At 42.1% G+C, this 16,028-nt stretch overlaps 1 protein-coding gene across 1 annotated transcript in view; it reads right to left on the bottom strand.

Moving 5' to 3' along the window:
- TBC1D20 (TBC1 domain family member 20) overlaps window positions 1-6,417 on the bottom strand; it is a 39,092-nt gene extending 32,675 nt beyond the window's left edge. The window contains exon 1 of the mRNA XM_069073883.1: window positions 6,217-6,417. Coding sequence (XP_068929984.1) covers window positions 6,217-6,286 — 70 coding nt within the window. The 5' untranslated portion in view covers window positions 6,287-6,417. The remainder of the gene's footprint in view (window positions 1-6,216) is intronic.
- Window positions 6,418-16,028: the final 9,611 nt, after the last annotated feature.

Below are 16,028 nucleotides of genomic sequence, written 5' to 3'. Positions count from 1 at the left end.
TTATAACAACTTAGGTTTAGGATAAAAGCCTACAATTCTCCTGGAGACAGTACACATGTAATTTCAGGCTCCCAGGCTGAGTTTTTTTGGTCCCAATAATTATAGAAAAGTGTAATCAAAAGCTATAGACTACTACAATCCACTTATGGTGGTGGTCATTAGCATAAAAAATAATGGATTAGTAGGGTAACTGAACTAACAAAAGATACCACGACAAAACGTAAAGGTTCCTCTGGTTATGAACAAATGTCTCGGTAATTCTTAGGAAAAAGGAATTCTATACATAATATGCTTGTCCATTCTCTATTAAAATGATTGTTCATGTGGCGGCTAGGTGACACAGCGAATAGAGCACCAACCCTGGAATCAGGAGGACCTGAGTTCAAATCTGGCCTTAGACACTTAACACTTACTAGCTGTGTGACCTTGGGCAAGTCACTTAACCCCAACTGCCCTGCCTTCCTCCTCCAAAAAAAGCAAATAATTAAATAAATAAAATGATTGTTCATATTGGGCCAATATTACAATGGTTCTTAGTATTCGGGGGATGAGGGCACCTGCTTTCCAATCACCACACTGAGCCACTCAACTCTGGATGAAAAAAACAATCAGAGTTCTAGCTCCACCAAACAACAGGTGTTTCTAGAACCAACCTGGCTGAGACAGCAGAATGTATTGGGAAAGAAAACAATGACTAACAATGCTCACTCAGTTACCCTTCCCTCTGGCAGAGATCAAGATGTTTTCCCAAGTCACTAAAGTATCAGCTGACCTAAAATCATCTTTGTTTCGATGCTTTCTTTAATAGGCATTTTTTTTTCATTTGGTTGCTAGAACAGTCTGTCTGCCTTATGCACATATCTGGTAATGTCACTTCTCTGTTCAGTGTCTCCTACTGCTCACCAAATAAAGTTCAAATTCCTTTGCCTTACATTCAAAGCTTTCCACAACCCGGCACCAGACTCTCCTTTATTTTACATATATTCCACGAATCAAACCAAATAGTCCCTTCCTAATCCCAGAAAACATCTGCTTGACTTCCCTCCTCACTTGCTTACTTTTGCTCATGCCAGTCACTATGCCTGGAATAAGCTCTCTCTCCTCTTCTAGGATTATTGAATTTCTACTCGCTTCTGAAATCCCAATTCAAACACCACATCCACCACAAAAGCTCAACTTCCACGTTCATAAACTCTGACATTCCCTTATATGTCGTAAATTCACCTGCCCCTATGCCCTGGTCACCATGTTTCCAATCCTTCCACCTTCAGCTCTTTCCCAGGTCATCAACCCTGCAATGGTTACATGCTCCTCCCGTCCCTATCTTCATCCCAAGTGACCCTGTTCAACTCTATGCCACTGTCTTCTCTTACAGTCCGTTTCTCCCTTACTGTATTACTTCTTTTGCCTTGCAAAGTCTCAATCTTGTATTACTTTCATTAAACGCTTCGCCTTCATTCCCAGTCATGCTTCTGAAGGACAAAGGAGAAAAAATCACAAAATTGTGCTGATTGAGTTCACTAGAAATTTTTTTTATTAAATTATTTATTTTTAGTTTTCAACATTCACTTCCATAAGTTTTAAATTTTCTCCCCCTCCATCACCAAGAGGACTTGAAATCTGATATGGGCTCTACACATACACATAAACACATTTTCACATTAGTCAATTTGCATAGAAGAATTATAACAAATGGGAAAAACCATGAGAAAGGGAAAAAAAAAACAAAATAAAACAAAACAAAAAAGAAAATAGTTTGCTTTGTTCTGTATTCCAACTCCATAGTTCTTTCTCTGGATATGGCTGGCATTTTCCATGGAAATTTCTTAAACAATCTCAACTGAGCCTTCAGTGTACCAAGGCAGTTCTCCCTAATTCACTCATTTTCCCCACTCACCACAGCAGCCCTTCAAACCTTAGCATTCCTCCTCAAACCTCTTTAAAACTCTTTCTTCACTTCAAAACTAAGGTCACTGCCAGGAACTCTCCCTTCTTTCCTTCTTCCCTCTTCCTCATGTCACATCAATCCCTCTACATATACAAGTGATCCCATTCCATCCTATCTTCTCCAGAAGACTGTCCCCTCTAGCATCCTCACTCTTTCACTTATCTTCAATCTCTCCCTGTCTATAGGCTACTTCCCTAATGTCTATAAACATGTCTATATTTCCTCCATCCTCAAAAAAATCTCACTTGATCCATCCATCTCCCCCTAGCTATTGTCTCATGGCTGTCTTTAGTTTTGTGGCTTAACCCTTGAGAAGGACATCTATAACTGAAGTCTCACTCTACTTCTTTTCCTCTCTCTTAATTTTTCATAATCTGACTTCTGACCTCATCATTCAGCTAAAACTGCTCTTTCCAAAGTTACCAAGTGTTCACTAAATTAACAAGTCTAATGGCCTTTTTTGATGGCCTCAGACTTCTGACCTGTCCACAGCCTTTGCTCAATCACCCTTTTCTTCATACTTGCTCCTCTCTAGATTTCTGTGACAACATTCTGGTTCTCCTATCTATTTGACCCTTCTCCCTCACTCTTCTTTGCTGGATGTTTATGCAGGTCACACCTGCTAAAAGGGGGTGTCTTCTTTAGCCCTATCCTCCTCTCCTCTCTTTCCCCTCTATACTATTCACTTGGTAAACGCACCAGCTCCCTTAGATTCAGTTATCAACTCCATGCAGACAATTCTCTGGTCTATTTATCCTGCTTCAATCTCTCTCCTAATCTCCAGACTACTAGTTCCAACTGCCTACTAGACACCTCAAATTGGATGTCCTAAAGACATGTTCCGATTTTACAGGTCCAAAACTTAACTCATCATCTTTCCTTCCCAAGCCCTCTCCTCTTTCTAACTTCTCTATTAATGCTGAGGTTACCATCATCCTCCCAGTCACCAAGACTCACAAACTAGGCATTATCCTTGACTTTTCACTCTCTTGCCACTACCTCCCATATCCAATACGTTGCCAAATCCTGTCAATTTTACATCAGTAACATCTCTTGAATACTCTCCTCTTTCTTCTCTGATACTCCCATGACCCTCCTACAGGCCCTCACCAACTCACGACTAGACTACTACAAAAGCCTGCTGGTTGGTCTCCTCAACTCAAGATTCTCTCCCCACCATGGTCTACTCAACTGTGAAAGTGATCTTCTAAATTTCTAAAGGGCAGGTCTAACTGGCACAAACCCACTTAATAATTAAATGCCAGGGGGATCCCCCTATTACCTCCAGAATGAAATATAAAATTCTTGTGCTTGGCATTCAAAGTCCTTCATAACCTTTTCTGTTTTCTTATGCTTTTCTTACCACCCTCCTTCCTCCCCAAGTGCTCTCTGATCCAGTGACATGGGCCTCCTTACTGATCCTGGAAGATGAAACCTTTATCTGTCTCCTGACTGAGCATTTTCACTGGCTGGTCCTCATGTCTGGAATTCTCTCCCTCCTTCTCTCTGTCTCCTGGCTTACTTCAAAACCCAGCTAAAATCCCAAGTTCTGTAGGAAGCCTTTCCCAATACCCCTTAATGCTAGTGCCTGTGCTCTGTTGATAATCTCCAATTTTTCTTATATATCTTGTTCGTACATAGTTGTTTTCATGTCTCCCCCATTAGAATGTGAGCTACCTGAGAGCAGGGGCTGTCTTTTGCCTTTCTTTTATCCCCACTGCTTAGCACTGTACCTGGCATATATTAAGCATAAGTTTAAGAAAGGCTTGTTAACCTGAACCTAATACCTGAATCGAATGTTACCTCCTCCCTGAATGGACTCCTTAAAAGCACTGTGTTTCCCATCTCTCTAATGTTTTTATACAAAGATGTATAATAGTTAAACCTGTGTTTGTGGCTTATTCTCTTCTCAGACAGGAGGATCCATAAAGTTGGAGGCTATATATTGTCTCAACTTTTTTTATCTCCCCTAGCATAGTATAATATCCACAGCATTTCCATTAACTCTCAGAAGTGAGCCCATTCTTGACAAAAACCTTTCATCCCAAAATTCTTCTCATTTATTCAAAGTGGCATCATAAAAGTAGGCAGGGTTGAGTATAGTATCCTGGGAACAGGGCATACATCTAGCATCTTGGAGACCACAATTGTAAAATAAAATAAAAAAAAAAAAAGCATAAGGTATGATACAATTTGGGAAAGGGCCAATTGGATCACAAGAATGGAAGCCATAAGACAAAGCAAAAAGTTATGATGTGAAAGGGCCTAGGAAGTCAATTCACACTGTAAGAATTACTTCTGAACTATCACAATGAAAAACAGAAAAAGGGAAAGAGAACAGACAATGATTAGGGAAATAAAGTACAGTTATCATGCAGGAAGCATAGCAACATGCAGGCAAATTATGTTGTCTGTCTTGGACAAAGACTGTTGCTATTGGGCACCCAAGAAAAATGTGTCTCAGGGTCCTGAGAAAGCAGATAAACTAAATTACTATCTGTTCCTATTACTATTAATTCCTCGTGAAATTATGCAGTGGTTAAAATAAAATAAACAGGAATTTGTGGGTTGGCCTGGTAGTCTGGTATGAAGGAAGGAAGAGGATGTTAGCTTTAGATAAAGAACTAAGCCAGGGGTGGGGAACCTTCGGCCTGGACTTAAGCTCTAGGAAATTTAAAAACTAATCCTACTCCTCTTCATATTACCATTCTCAATTTAAAGGTGCCCAGGGTGCACCTGCCCTCCTGAATGACTGCTCTGATCTCAGGCTCCTCATTCTTCAGAACCTTATTACCCCAGCAAAATTCTCAAAATCAGTGCTGTACTGGCTTACTTGCTGTTCCTCAAACACAGCATTCCATTTCCCATCTCTGAGACTTTGCACTGGCTCTCTCCCATACTTGGAACACTTGGGGCTCTTGTACACTCTTGCGCTCTCTCTCTCCAATTTTATCCTTAGTTTTCCTGGCTTTCAATAGGAGCCCTTTCTCAGTTCCTACCTTCTTCCTCTCAGAGACTGCCTTCCATCAAGTTTACCTATTATAGTTGAGAGCATCACTATCTTCCTATCACCCAGGCTTGAAATTTAAGTGCTCGACCCTCACTCTCTTTCACCTTCAAGTCCAATCAGTTGCCAATTCCCTGAAGTCTCAACTCAAACTCCACCTCACAAGAAGTATTTCCAGGCCCCCCTCTAGCACCTACCCCTCTGAGGCACCTCCTATTCTGCCCTTTACATTATTTCGTAAATGGTTAGAGTATGAGCTCCTTGGATGGAGATGATAAAGACTATCACAGTTCTTTGTCTCATTGCTTAGCACCATATCTACCACAGTAAGTCTTTAATAAATGCTTGCCGACTGACTGAAATATTCCTTTCCCATGAAACTCCAGCTTCTACATAAGATATTGTGTGTGTCCTGAGAGGCTCAATTCCTAGACTCGATAATGTAGGACCCTGGGCAAGTAACGTAGCCTCTATTTTCTCATCTGTAAAATGGGGATAAGAATACTTTCAGGATTGTTGTGAAGAAAACACTACATAAAGCTGAAACCCTACTGACCACATAACCAAATCCACCCTTTTCATCTCTCAGATATCTTTTCAATTCACTTAAGCCCTTGCCTTTCTAGATTACTATAACTACCATTTTCATCTCAAAGCCTTACCCCTTGTACCCCATTATGGGCACTACTTCGATCCCCCCTCCTGACATCAGTACCACCACTCCTCTCCTCAGCACCCCTTCCCCTCAGGTCACCAGAATCACCAAGACCCCTCCCCAGGCCCCCTCAACAACAACTTTAGCACCACTATCTTCTTTCCCCAGCCCATCCAGCAGCAGCACCATCACTTTCCCCAGGACCCCCTCCCCAACATTAGTCATGCCCAGGCTCCTGCGCTTAGGTCCCCCTAGTACCAGACACCTCTGTCGCCAGGAATCGCCCTGCCACACTCATTAGTGCTCTCCCATCTTTCCCACCCTTAGGTCCCCCCCACACCGGGCACCCTCACAACAGCAGCACTCTCCCTCTCCATATCTTGGTCCCCAGCCCCATCGCTCCCAATTCTGCTGCAGCATCCCCCGTCCCGCCCGTGGGTGCTGCTCCTATCGGACGTTCTCCGGAGCAGCTTCCTCCTCCTCCCCGCAGGCCTCCTTCCCTCTCGGCCCCATCCTCTGCCCAACCGGGCGGCGGCCGCAGCAGCAGGAACACCCCGGCTCCTTCCGTCCCGCCCCCCTAAGGCCTCAGGCCCCGGCCTCCCGTACCTGCTCCCTCGTCCCGGCTGCGAGGCGAGGAGGCCGAGAGCCCATCGCTCCAAGCCCTCGGGAGAGCCATGCCCCGGGGCCCCGGCTCCTCCCCGCGCCCGCGGTGGTGCCAGGGCCGGGGCAATGGTGGCGGCGGCAACAGCGGAGCCTCTGCCGCTCGCCTCGGCCCGTCGGCTCCTCGGCGAGCACCGCCCCCGCCACGTCACCGCGACCTCGCGCCTCCTGCACGTGACCGTCCCCGCCCCCACCCACGTGATCGCGCCGGCTACTAAACACATAAATACTGAGAGGGGATAAGCTAATGAATAAATGAACACACGCCCCCTGTGGGTCGCCATGACAACCGCCCGGGCTTTCGGTCATTCTGGGAAGGGCTAGAGTTGACCCCAGCGTGCACCGCGGCAGACCCACCCAGGATTTACATCCCTCTCGGTAGTACCAGAAAGGGTAGGGGCTGGACTTGAAGGCTAGACTCATAAGCCCATTGCACAGATGTGGAAACTGAGACCTAGAGAGGCTAAGGGACATTTTGTTTCCTGGCCCCTACCCCAGAACTCCTTCCAGCACATCACAAAATTTTGGGAACGCAGGTTGTCTCCCTCTGAGTAGGTACTTTTTTGAGGGCAGGAGTCTCTGGGCCTCAGTTTCCTCCTCTGTAAAATGGGGAGTCTCTTTAGGTCTGTTCTTAGTAAAAAAAAAAAGTGTATCTAAACGATGTTCTTCCTCCTCCCATTACAGCGGGGAGCGGAGGTGTTAGGAGGGGGAAGTGAGGAAAAAGGTCCACAGGAGGGCAGAAACTTAGGCCAGGCTATGTGAGCCGGCAGAGTGAGGTGAAGAATCCAGGTCTCCTCAGTCACAGCTAAGTACTCTCTTTTTAATTTTTGGAGGGGGGAAGGTAGGGCAATTGGGGTTAAGTGACTTGCCCAAGGTCACACAGCTAGTACATACTAAGTGTCTGAGGTAGGATTTGAACTCAGGTCCTCCTGACTCCAGGGCCGGTTCACTGCGCCGCCTAGTTGCCCCTCAGCTAAGTACTCTCAAACAGCTTCCCAGTGGATGGTATAGTGTTGGTACTGTTTTGGCCTTGGATCACCCACTTAACTCTGGAATTTCCTCATTTGGAAACTGAGTCAGAACCTCAGAGCTGGGAGAGACCTTAGATAAATTGTCTGCAATTTGTGTTACTTTGGAAAAGTGATTTCCTCTCCGGGGCCTCAATTTTATTTCTGAGGATCCTTCCAGTTCTAAAGCTATCATGATCATGTGATCTAATCTAGTCCTTTCAATTGTACTAAGGCACCAAGTGGCTTGCTCGAGATCTCACAGCATGTCCTACCTCTTCCCCAATTCCTCAGCCTAGCAATGACTAAGGCATGCTCAGCAATGTCAGAAGCACAGCCAACTAGGGGAACTTCATCCAGGAATTTCCTATTCCCTTCTGTCTGGATGGAATCCTTCTCTGGTCCAAAAGAAATGTGTACATGCAAAGGGGGCTTTATTAGACAATCTCTCCACCCCACAGCCTTACAAGTGCACATGGCTCAGGGCAGACAGGTTGTTGGCAAGCTCTGACCAGTTATTGCTAGCCTTGGCCAGGACTCTAAGAATGAGCAAGGGTTGGAGCTGGAGGGGGCATTAGGCTTTGAATGATAGTATGTTAGAGCTAGAAGAAACCTCTTAGGCTATTTGATCCTACTTCCCACCACACACAGGAGTCCCTTCTATTCCTCTCTGACAATTCATCCAACTTCCTTTACTTGGACAATTACAGTAATGAGGAGTTTCATTCCTTATAGGTTTATTCCATTCCATTGTGGTACAGTTCTCATTGTTAGGCAGGTTCTCCTTATTTCAAACAAATTCTCTCCACATACAACCCCACTGCTTCTAATTTTGTCATCTAGTGTCAAACTAAACTAATGTTTCCACATAACAGTCTTTTATATTATGCCCCCTCCTAAGCAATTTCTTAGTGAAATATTCCCATTTCTTTTTAAACATTTTATTTTCTCCAAGTACATGTAAAAACAAATTTTAACATTTTTAAAATTTTGAATTCCAAGTTCTCTCCTTCCTCCCTTCTACTCCTCTCTCTCTCTGAGACAGTAAGCAATTTGAAATAGGTTATACATGTGCAGTCATCCAAAACAATATGCCCATTTCTGTCAATACATCCTTATGTGGCGTTGCCCTCTTACCATATTCTCTGTACTTCAGGGAAATCAATGTATTATAAACTATGACACCCAGAGCTGGACACATTGGACATCAGATTAGTTTTGACCAGGGCAGAAAACAGTGATGATATAATAAAAACCCATTTCTAGAAAGAATTGAGAGATAGTACCAATTCTCTCTTGAGGGGAGATAACATAATCCAGTGTAAAGGATCCATGTGATTCTACATTCTAATATTCTGTTTCTAATTTCTTTTCCAGTTCTAACATTCTATGTTCCAGCTATCACAGTCTGTGTTCTAAGTCTCTTCCAACTCTGACATCGTGTTCTAGAGCTAGGCTAATCTTATTTTTATGTTCTTTGATGCTGGGAGTCAAGTGCTTTAGTGTGAACAAAATGATTAAGTCCTGGTTTTAAAATAGTCTCTTCCTATCCATGTGGACAGGAAACTTCCTTTGGACCTTCTGGACTTTCTTTTGAAACTGCAGGTTCCATCACAGACAGCAGCATACTCTAGTGCCAGTAAGTCCTTCAGAAAAGTGCTATAAATCTGCCATGTGGGGGTGCTATGTGAAAAGATACAAAGATCCCAAAAAATTAAAAAGGCTGATTAGTCCAAACTAAGTCAAATCAAAATGTATAATAAAACCCTGGAGTTAATGAACCTCAGTGGCCCTTTTGCAGCATACTCAGAGAAGGGAGATTAGGAAATGCTGTGGAAAGAGCCTTGGATTAGGAAATAGATTTCAAATTGTAGTCCCTGTTCTGCCACTGACTCATTAAATGACTGGCCCACCAGGAGTTAGTGTCAAAGTCAGGACTTGAACACCAGTCACTGGATTTCTAAAATTGCAAATCAAAGTGGTAATATGAAAAGGTAGCTATAAAGGACAGTTCCCATGCTTCTAATGCTTTATAGTTTGCAAAGAGTTTGACTTACACTATTTGAATTTGGTCCTCATCACACCCCAGTGATGTAATTAGTGAAGGTATCTCCATTTTACAAATGGAGAAACTGAGGCTCTCTGAGAGGGGATGGGATTTACCAAGGTCACAAAGCTGTGAAGTTGTGGATCAGAGACTAGACACAACCCAGGTTTTCTGTTTATCATACCAGTGCTAGTTCCTGTTTACGCCATTTCTGTTCTAAGAATTGTTTCAATACAACAAAGTTTGGTCGCCTTTTGCCACACTATTCGTGACAGGCCTGAATATTTATACAAACAACCATGATTTGCAAGACTAGATCAGAAATCAGCACACCAAGTCTCTTTTATTTTTAAAGAGGAGTCATAGAAACTGTGTCAGAGGAAGGTGATGCAACAGTGGAACAATTTCAGAAATACTAAATCCCCTCAGGAAAGCACTCTGTGAAATCAGTGTTACCTCTCCTACCAGTTCTCTCTGGGGAAGATGTCTTGTGTGGTACAGGAAAGAGCAATGAATTTCAAGTCTCAATACCAGGGCTCCAGATTCACCTCTACTATTTACCAGCTGGGGGACCTTGGGCAAATCTGTTGACCTTAGCCTCAATATCCTCCTCTGTAAAAAAGGGGACCCACAAATCTAGGTGACTTCCAAGGTCCTTCCAGGCTTCTGTCTGCCTGTCGGTCTGTCTCTCTATACATGCAACCTCTTAAAATGATATAATCTCTACAGTCCCTTCCAGTCTTCATTCTGGTCCCAGCTCTACCACTTGCAAGTTGCTGGCTTCCTTCCCCTCTCTGGGTCTTACCTGTCTGTAAGGTGAACAACTGTCTCACCTCTCAGGACTTTTGAGAACATCAGACAAGTTAACATTTGTGAAGTGTTTCATAAATTGTAAAGTCCCATACAAATGTAAGATAGTATTTATTATGTAGTCACATTGGAGAGACATTGTGGTATAGTGGTAAGACCTGGAGCCAGGAGAGACTTGGCTTTGGATTCTGGCTCTGATACTTACAAATTGGGTAACCTTGGGCAAATCACTTTAATCTTTCAACCTCAGTTTCCTCATCTGTAAAATGGGGATGATGATGATATTTGTACTACTTATTCATAGGGTTGCTGTGGGGAGAAAACTTTTTTGCAAACTTGAAAGCACTATACAAACTTGAGTATTATTATGATGCAAGTGTTTTGTAAGCATTAAAACACACCAATTTGAGGTATCATCAGTAGCCTTTTTGCCTCCTAATAGGAAATAACTCCCAATTAGTTGATCTAATAGCGTTTTAAATAACTAAATTGAAATTAAGAGGGAGCTAGGTTGGTAGGTAGGAAACCCAGGAACCCACAGCACACTTGTTTGGTCATCCAATTATCTCTAACACTTTGTGACTCCTTGTGGGGTTTTCTTGGCAAAGACACTGGAGTGGTTTGTCATTTCCTTCTCTAGTGAATTAAGGCAAACAGAGGTGAAGGGTCACAAAGCTACTAAGTATCTGAGGCTGGATTTTACCTTGGGTCTTCCTAACTCCAGGCTCAAAGCTCTACCCACTGAACCACCTTGCTGCTTTACAGAATGCTTTTTGTTACCTAGTTGTTTTTTAATCATGTCCAGCTCTTCATGAGTCATTGATTTTCTTTTTCTTTGGCTTTTTGGAAGGCAGTTGGGGTTAAGTCACTTGCCCAAGGTTACACGGCTAGTTTGTGTGTTAAGTGTCTGAGATTGGATTTGAACTCAGGTCCTCCTGACTCCAGGGCCAGTGCTCTATGCACTGTGTCATCTAGCTGCCCCTTCATTGGGATTTTCTTGGCAGATACTGGATCAGTTTGTTATTTCCTTCTCCAGCTCATTTTATAGATGAGGAAACTGGGGCATCAGGGTTAACTGACTCATACAGGGTCACATAGCTAATAAGTGTCTGAGGCTGAATTTGAACTCAAATGAGTCTTCCTGACTCTGGGCCCAGTGCTCTATTCACTTTGCCAACTAGCTCCCCTCATGGGATACTTACTCAACTATAAAAACTAGAAAGTGAGGATACATTGAGTCCTATAGGGTTGGATACAGAATCCAGGATGGAAGTAACCCTAGTTCCTAGAATTATGGGAAAAAGTGTTTGGGAGTACTTTTAAGTTTGAATGAAATAGCCTAACTGGGATTTTACAAGTCTCTTGGGCAAATTTATTGCTAGAGGGATTCCTGCTTAGACTCTGCTTTTAAAGGTTATCCATTAGAATCACTGGACGAAAAGGGAGCAGTTGTATAAGCCTAAGGTTGGGGAAAATATATCTAGAATCATACGATAGCATGTTATAACTGGAAGAGTTTAGATAACATAAAACAACTGGAGGGGAATGTATGACATATCTGGGAAGGACCTTAGAGAACATCTAATCTGACCCCTTTATGGAAAAAACGTGATCAGAGAGAGCAGAGGCTTGCTTAATGTTTATAGAAAACTGATGGCACAGAGGACTAAAATGGTCCAGGTCTCAAGATGCTCAGTCCACGGCTCTTTCTACCACTTATTGTAGTTACACTAAATTTTTTAAGAGAGGCTCAGGGAGTTGATTATAATTCTAACCACAACTGATAACATAGAAGCCAATGTTAAATTCAATTTTAATTGAATTTAACAAGCATTTGTTAAGACCTTATCATATGTGCAGTTTTGTGTTAGGTGCTAATTGAGAGCAAGATTGAAAAAAACAAACAAAATGCCCAAATCAACCACAAATCATGGCTATTATACCATTTTAGAATAACCATAATCAAACCAAAGATCGACAGAATAAATATAGAAAACTAAATATACTTTGGTATATCTGTCAATCATTATAGACCCTACCATACTAATGTACCTTCCTAGATCCCAGTTTTCTTCATCTGTAAGATGGGGGTAAATATTCCATGCCTATACAACACTAGATCTACATTTAAAAGCCAACTTTTAATTTAAAAAAAATGAAAGAAAACTTAAGGTTTTAACTATGGGACTCTGTATAATAAATTTCAGAGAAGTACATTTGATATGCATTTATTCAAAGAGAAGGGCAGGGGAAAATAAATTAAATTGGATAGATTATGGTTGATACATAGGCAATGCCGGGGGCTGGGGACTGTAGGATGGCAGGCAGTCAAAACTGGAACTCAGGAGCTTTGGCTTCTTTGACAGAGGAATAACAATAGTAACCTGTCCTGACGCTAGTGTTTTTGATCTTTATTATGACCCTGTTAAGGAATTCATCAGTTACATAACAGGCACAGAAAGGCACTTGGTTGAGATCTAGATTATTCCCTACCACCCATCCTCTATACCACTGCCAAAATAATCTTCCTAAAGCACAGTTCTGACCACATCATGTCCCTGCCTAAAAAGTCAGTGACTTGCCAGTAAAACATAATACAAACTCCTTAACCTGACATCCTGGATTCCTCAGCTTTTGTCTCCCTTTCAAGAATTCTATTCCTGGCAAACTGGAATAGTTCTTTCCTAAACTTGATACTTGACACCTCCAGCCTACCCTGGAGTAATACTACTACCCTGCTGGTAATACCCTGGTTCATTTCCCTTTCTCAGGATCCTTCCATTCGTTCCTACAAGTCTTCCCAGATACTCTTTAGTTGTTAATATTACCTCCTCACTTTTCCATATACTATTATTTGTGTACCTGTTTTTCCCCAGACAAAATGTAATCTTGATAGCAGGGATTGTTTCATTGGTGCTTTGTATCCCCCATACCTAGCATAGTGCCCTGTATGTAGAAAGACCCTCATGCTGAATTAAAACATATTTAAAGGGCTATTTTGTAGCAAGTATCATGCTTCTAGTTGAGGAAATACAAGACCTTATCTAGCAGAGCAGAGGCGACTCCAGTAACAGATCAGAATTAGAAGGGATGTTAATGGAACCTACAGTTATGTTAGATCTGAAAGGGCTTTCAGAGATAAGACAGGGTCACTGTTCTTAAAAGAGCTCACAAACACTTTTGAAGAAACTTAAGAGTATTAGTGTAATCCTTCAATTTAGATTGGACCAAGATCGTAAAGAGCTCATAGTACTCTTCGGAAAATTTCTTCTCATATCATTCCCTCGATGACTTCTACATTCCTGCCATACTGGAATACTCTCACTTTTAGACTTCTTGCCTCCCCTCGCTGTTCCTCATGTGTATTTAATGTTTTTCACTTGCAGAATTCCTATATATTCTTTAAAGGAGGCCTTCTTCATTCCTCACTGTTAAATCTTTCCCTTCAGGCTTCACAAGTCACTTTGAATAGTTCCACTCTAGTGATTTTGAAAGATGGATGTTTTGGGCTTAATCCTCTATACAGTTACAAGGCAGGAACTTTTACTTTCCACCAAAGCTTGGCAGTGTTTTGCACACAACTGGTGCTTAATTAATTTAAAGACCTTGATCAAATAAATGTCTATGTAAGTACCTGGAAAAAAAAGCTTCTGCAAGTGGTTAAGTATTGCCCACTAGTCACTTAATATGAACTAAATTGAATTTAAATAATCAAAACCGAGTTTCTATCAGTAACACCAACTATATTCCAATAGGTACGATTTCCAGCACTGCATGTAAAAGTGAGGACCCAGTTTTATTAATGGAAATAAAAAAGAGGTGGGAACCTCCTTATGTATCTAGTCCACTTCTCATTTTTAGAGGCTCATAATCCATAGCCGAAGTGACCTTTCCCATGTCACTCAGTAAGAAACAGTTAGGACTTGAGTGGTCTAATGTTTTCCAAAACATCAGGGACCAGATAAATCCTGAGATCTAGAATATTCCCTGCCACTGGAAATGCACATATCAACACTAAGCTTCTAATGAAATCACTCACAAACAGCAAATACAATATTTTTAGGACTGCAAAAGGAGTTCAAATGTGGTTGGGGATCTAAATCACCTAACTGTATCCTTACACTTTTTTTAGGCTAACAATCTCCCATTTAAGCACTAACTCAACAACATGTGTGAATTCCAGGGAGGAGTTCAGAAATAAGGTAATGAAGATAAGGAAACCAGTATCCCAGAGCTTTACTGGTCTCCCATCCCAGGTTCCCTCAGTATCAATTTAATTTCTTTCCTTCACCAATGGACAAAACTTATTAGAATCTTAGACTGTCAGTCATAAGGAACGATTAAACACAGAATGTCAGCTGGAAGGAGCCTTAAAGAATCGCTTGTTCCTTGGTTTTACATTAGAAGAAATTGAGGCCTGGAAGGGAAGTGTCGTTAAGCCCAAGGTCTCAGGAGCAGAGCTGGGACTAGAACCCAAGTTCTCTGCGTTCTTAGTCTAGTATGGTTACCCAAAACACTACCTCTCAAATCCAGTGCACTTTCTCTGCATGCGAAGTCGAGTAGGGAAAAGTGTATTTACTCAGGCTCCGGGGACATTTCATTTGTTTAAATGTTTTTATTAAAAAAAAAAAAATTAAAGACCTCCATGGCACAACTTCTTCCCAGCACAGTTAGGTTTTTAGTTAGATCAATTACAATACAATTACAACCATGAATTTTTTTTTCTGACTTAACTAAAAAAGGGGGTGAGGGGGCGCACTTCAAACAAGGTTAAAAAAATATGCTTTTAAAAAACCTTTAGAAGTAATTGCCAACAGAACTTTCACATATTGGCATCCAATTTCCTGCTATCAAATGCAATGCAGAGACGCAGGGAGTGCTGAGAAATGTGCTCCGATACAAGGTGTACAGATGAGGTAATTTACAACACAGAAGTTGTTACTCTGCAAACCCTTGCCCACCTGCCCACCCACCCACCCCAGCCTCTTGTGTTAAACTCGCTTTCCTCTTTCCAGATTCATGCATGTGCAGTGGCTCTAAAGTAGCATTTTTTTTTTTGCTTATTTATTTTTGTAAAAAAAAAAAAAGCCCATGGGTGGCATTCCTTCCAGGCTTGTTTCAATTCCTTGTAAGGCTGATGGGTGTTAGAACCTCCAGCTGTTTGTAGCTGCCCTCATCAACCTCAGCTACAACTACATTTTCTGAACTAGGAGGAAATGAATATTGACAACTCTCCTGCCCCTTTTGAAATAGAGAAGGGTTCCTTAGAAAGAGTCCTGTTTAAATCACAATTCAGTGCAAAACCTAACCATAAGTTGCATCCCTGGCACAATGGTTGGTGCCGTCTATTCCTGCACAAAGTCAACACGGTAGCTTTCACATCATTTTAGGGCCTAAATAGGTAAAAGTATAATAAATATTTACTCCCAGTGGTCATGGGGAATACAAGTACACTGATGTGCATAAAGAATTTCTCCCCTTCAGCTCTCCCTTGGCTTCATATAGTGAGATAAAAAGGAGGCCGTGATTTTCTCCTTTAAGTTCCTACTGCTCCTCCGAGTTCCAGTACTCACTACTTACTGCCACTACGACGACGCCTCAGTGCATTCACTGAAGCAAAAACAGGTTATAAAGTGAGACAAGTTTATGAAATAGAACCACACACGACACTCAAGTGAGAGGCTTGTGGAACCAGTGAAGGTCAGGGAAAATAGACTTTAGGGCTTGAGGAGGGATTGGCAAAGAATTCCTGACCCTGAAAAAAGCAGCTACTGCAATGGGATAGGGGGAGAAAATCCAGAGCTGAGGCTTTGTCATTGTGCTTAAAAAACTAGGCTTCTCCAATGGTGCACCCAATAAAGTTCAGTGGCTAGGTTACAGTGGAGAGTGTACAC

Source organism: Petaurus breviceps, unplaced genomic scaffold (genome assembly GCF_028583685.1).
Source record: "Petaurus breviceps papuanus isolate PSGF00001 unplaced genomic scaffold, PetGlider_PUasm1.0 90879, whole genome shotgun sequence".
NCBI lineage: Eukaryota > Metazoa > Chordata > Mammalia > Diprotodontia > Petauridae > Petaurus > Petaurus breviceps.
This window is presented reverse-complemented; position numbering and strand designations above follow the sequence as displayed.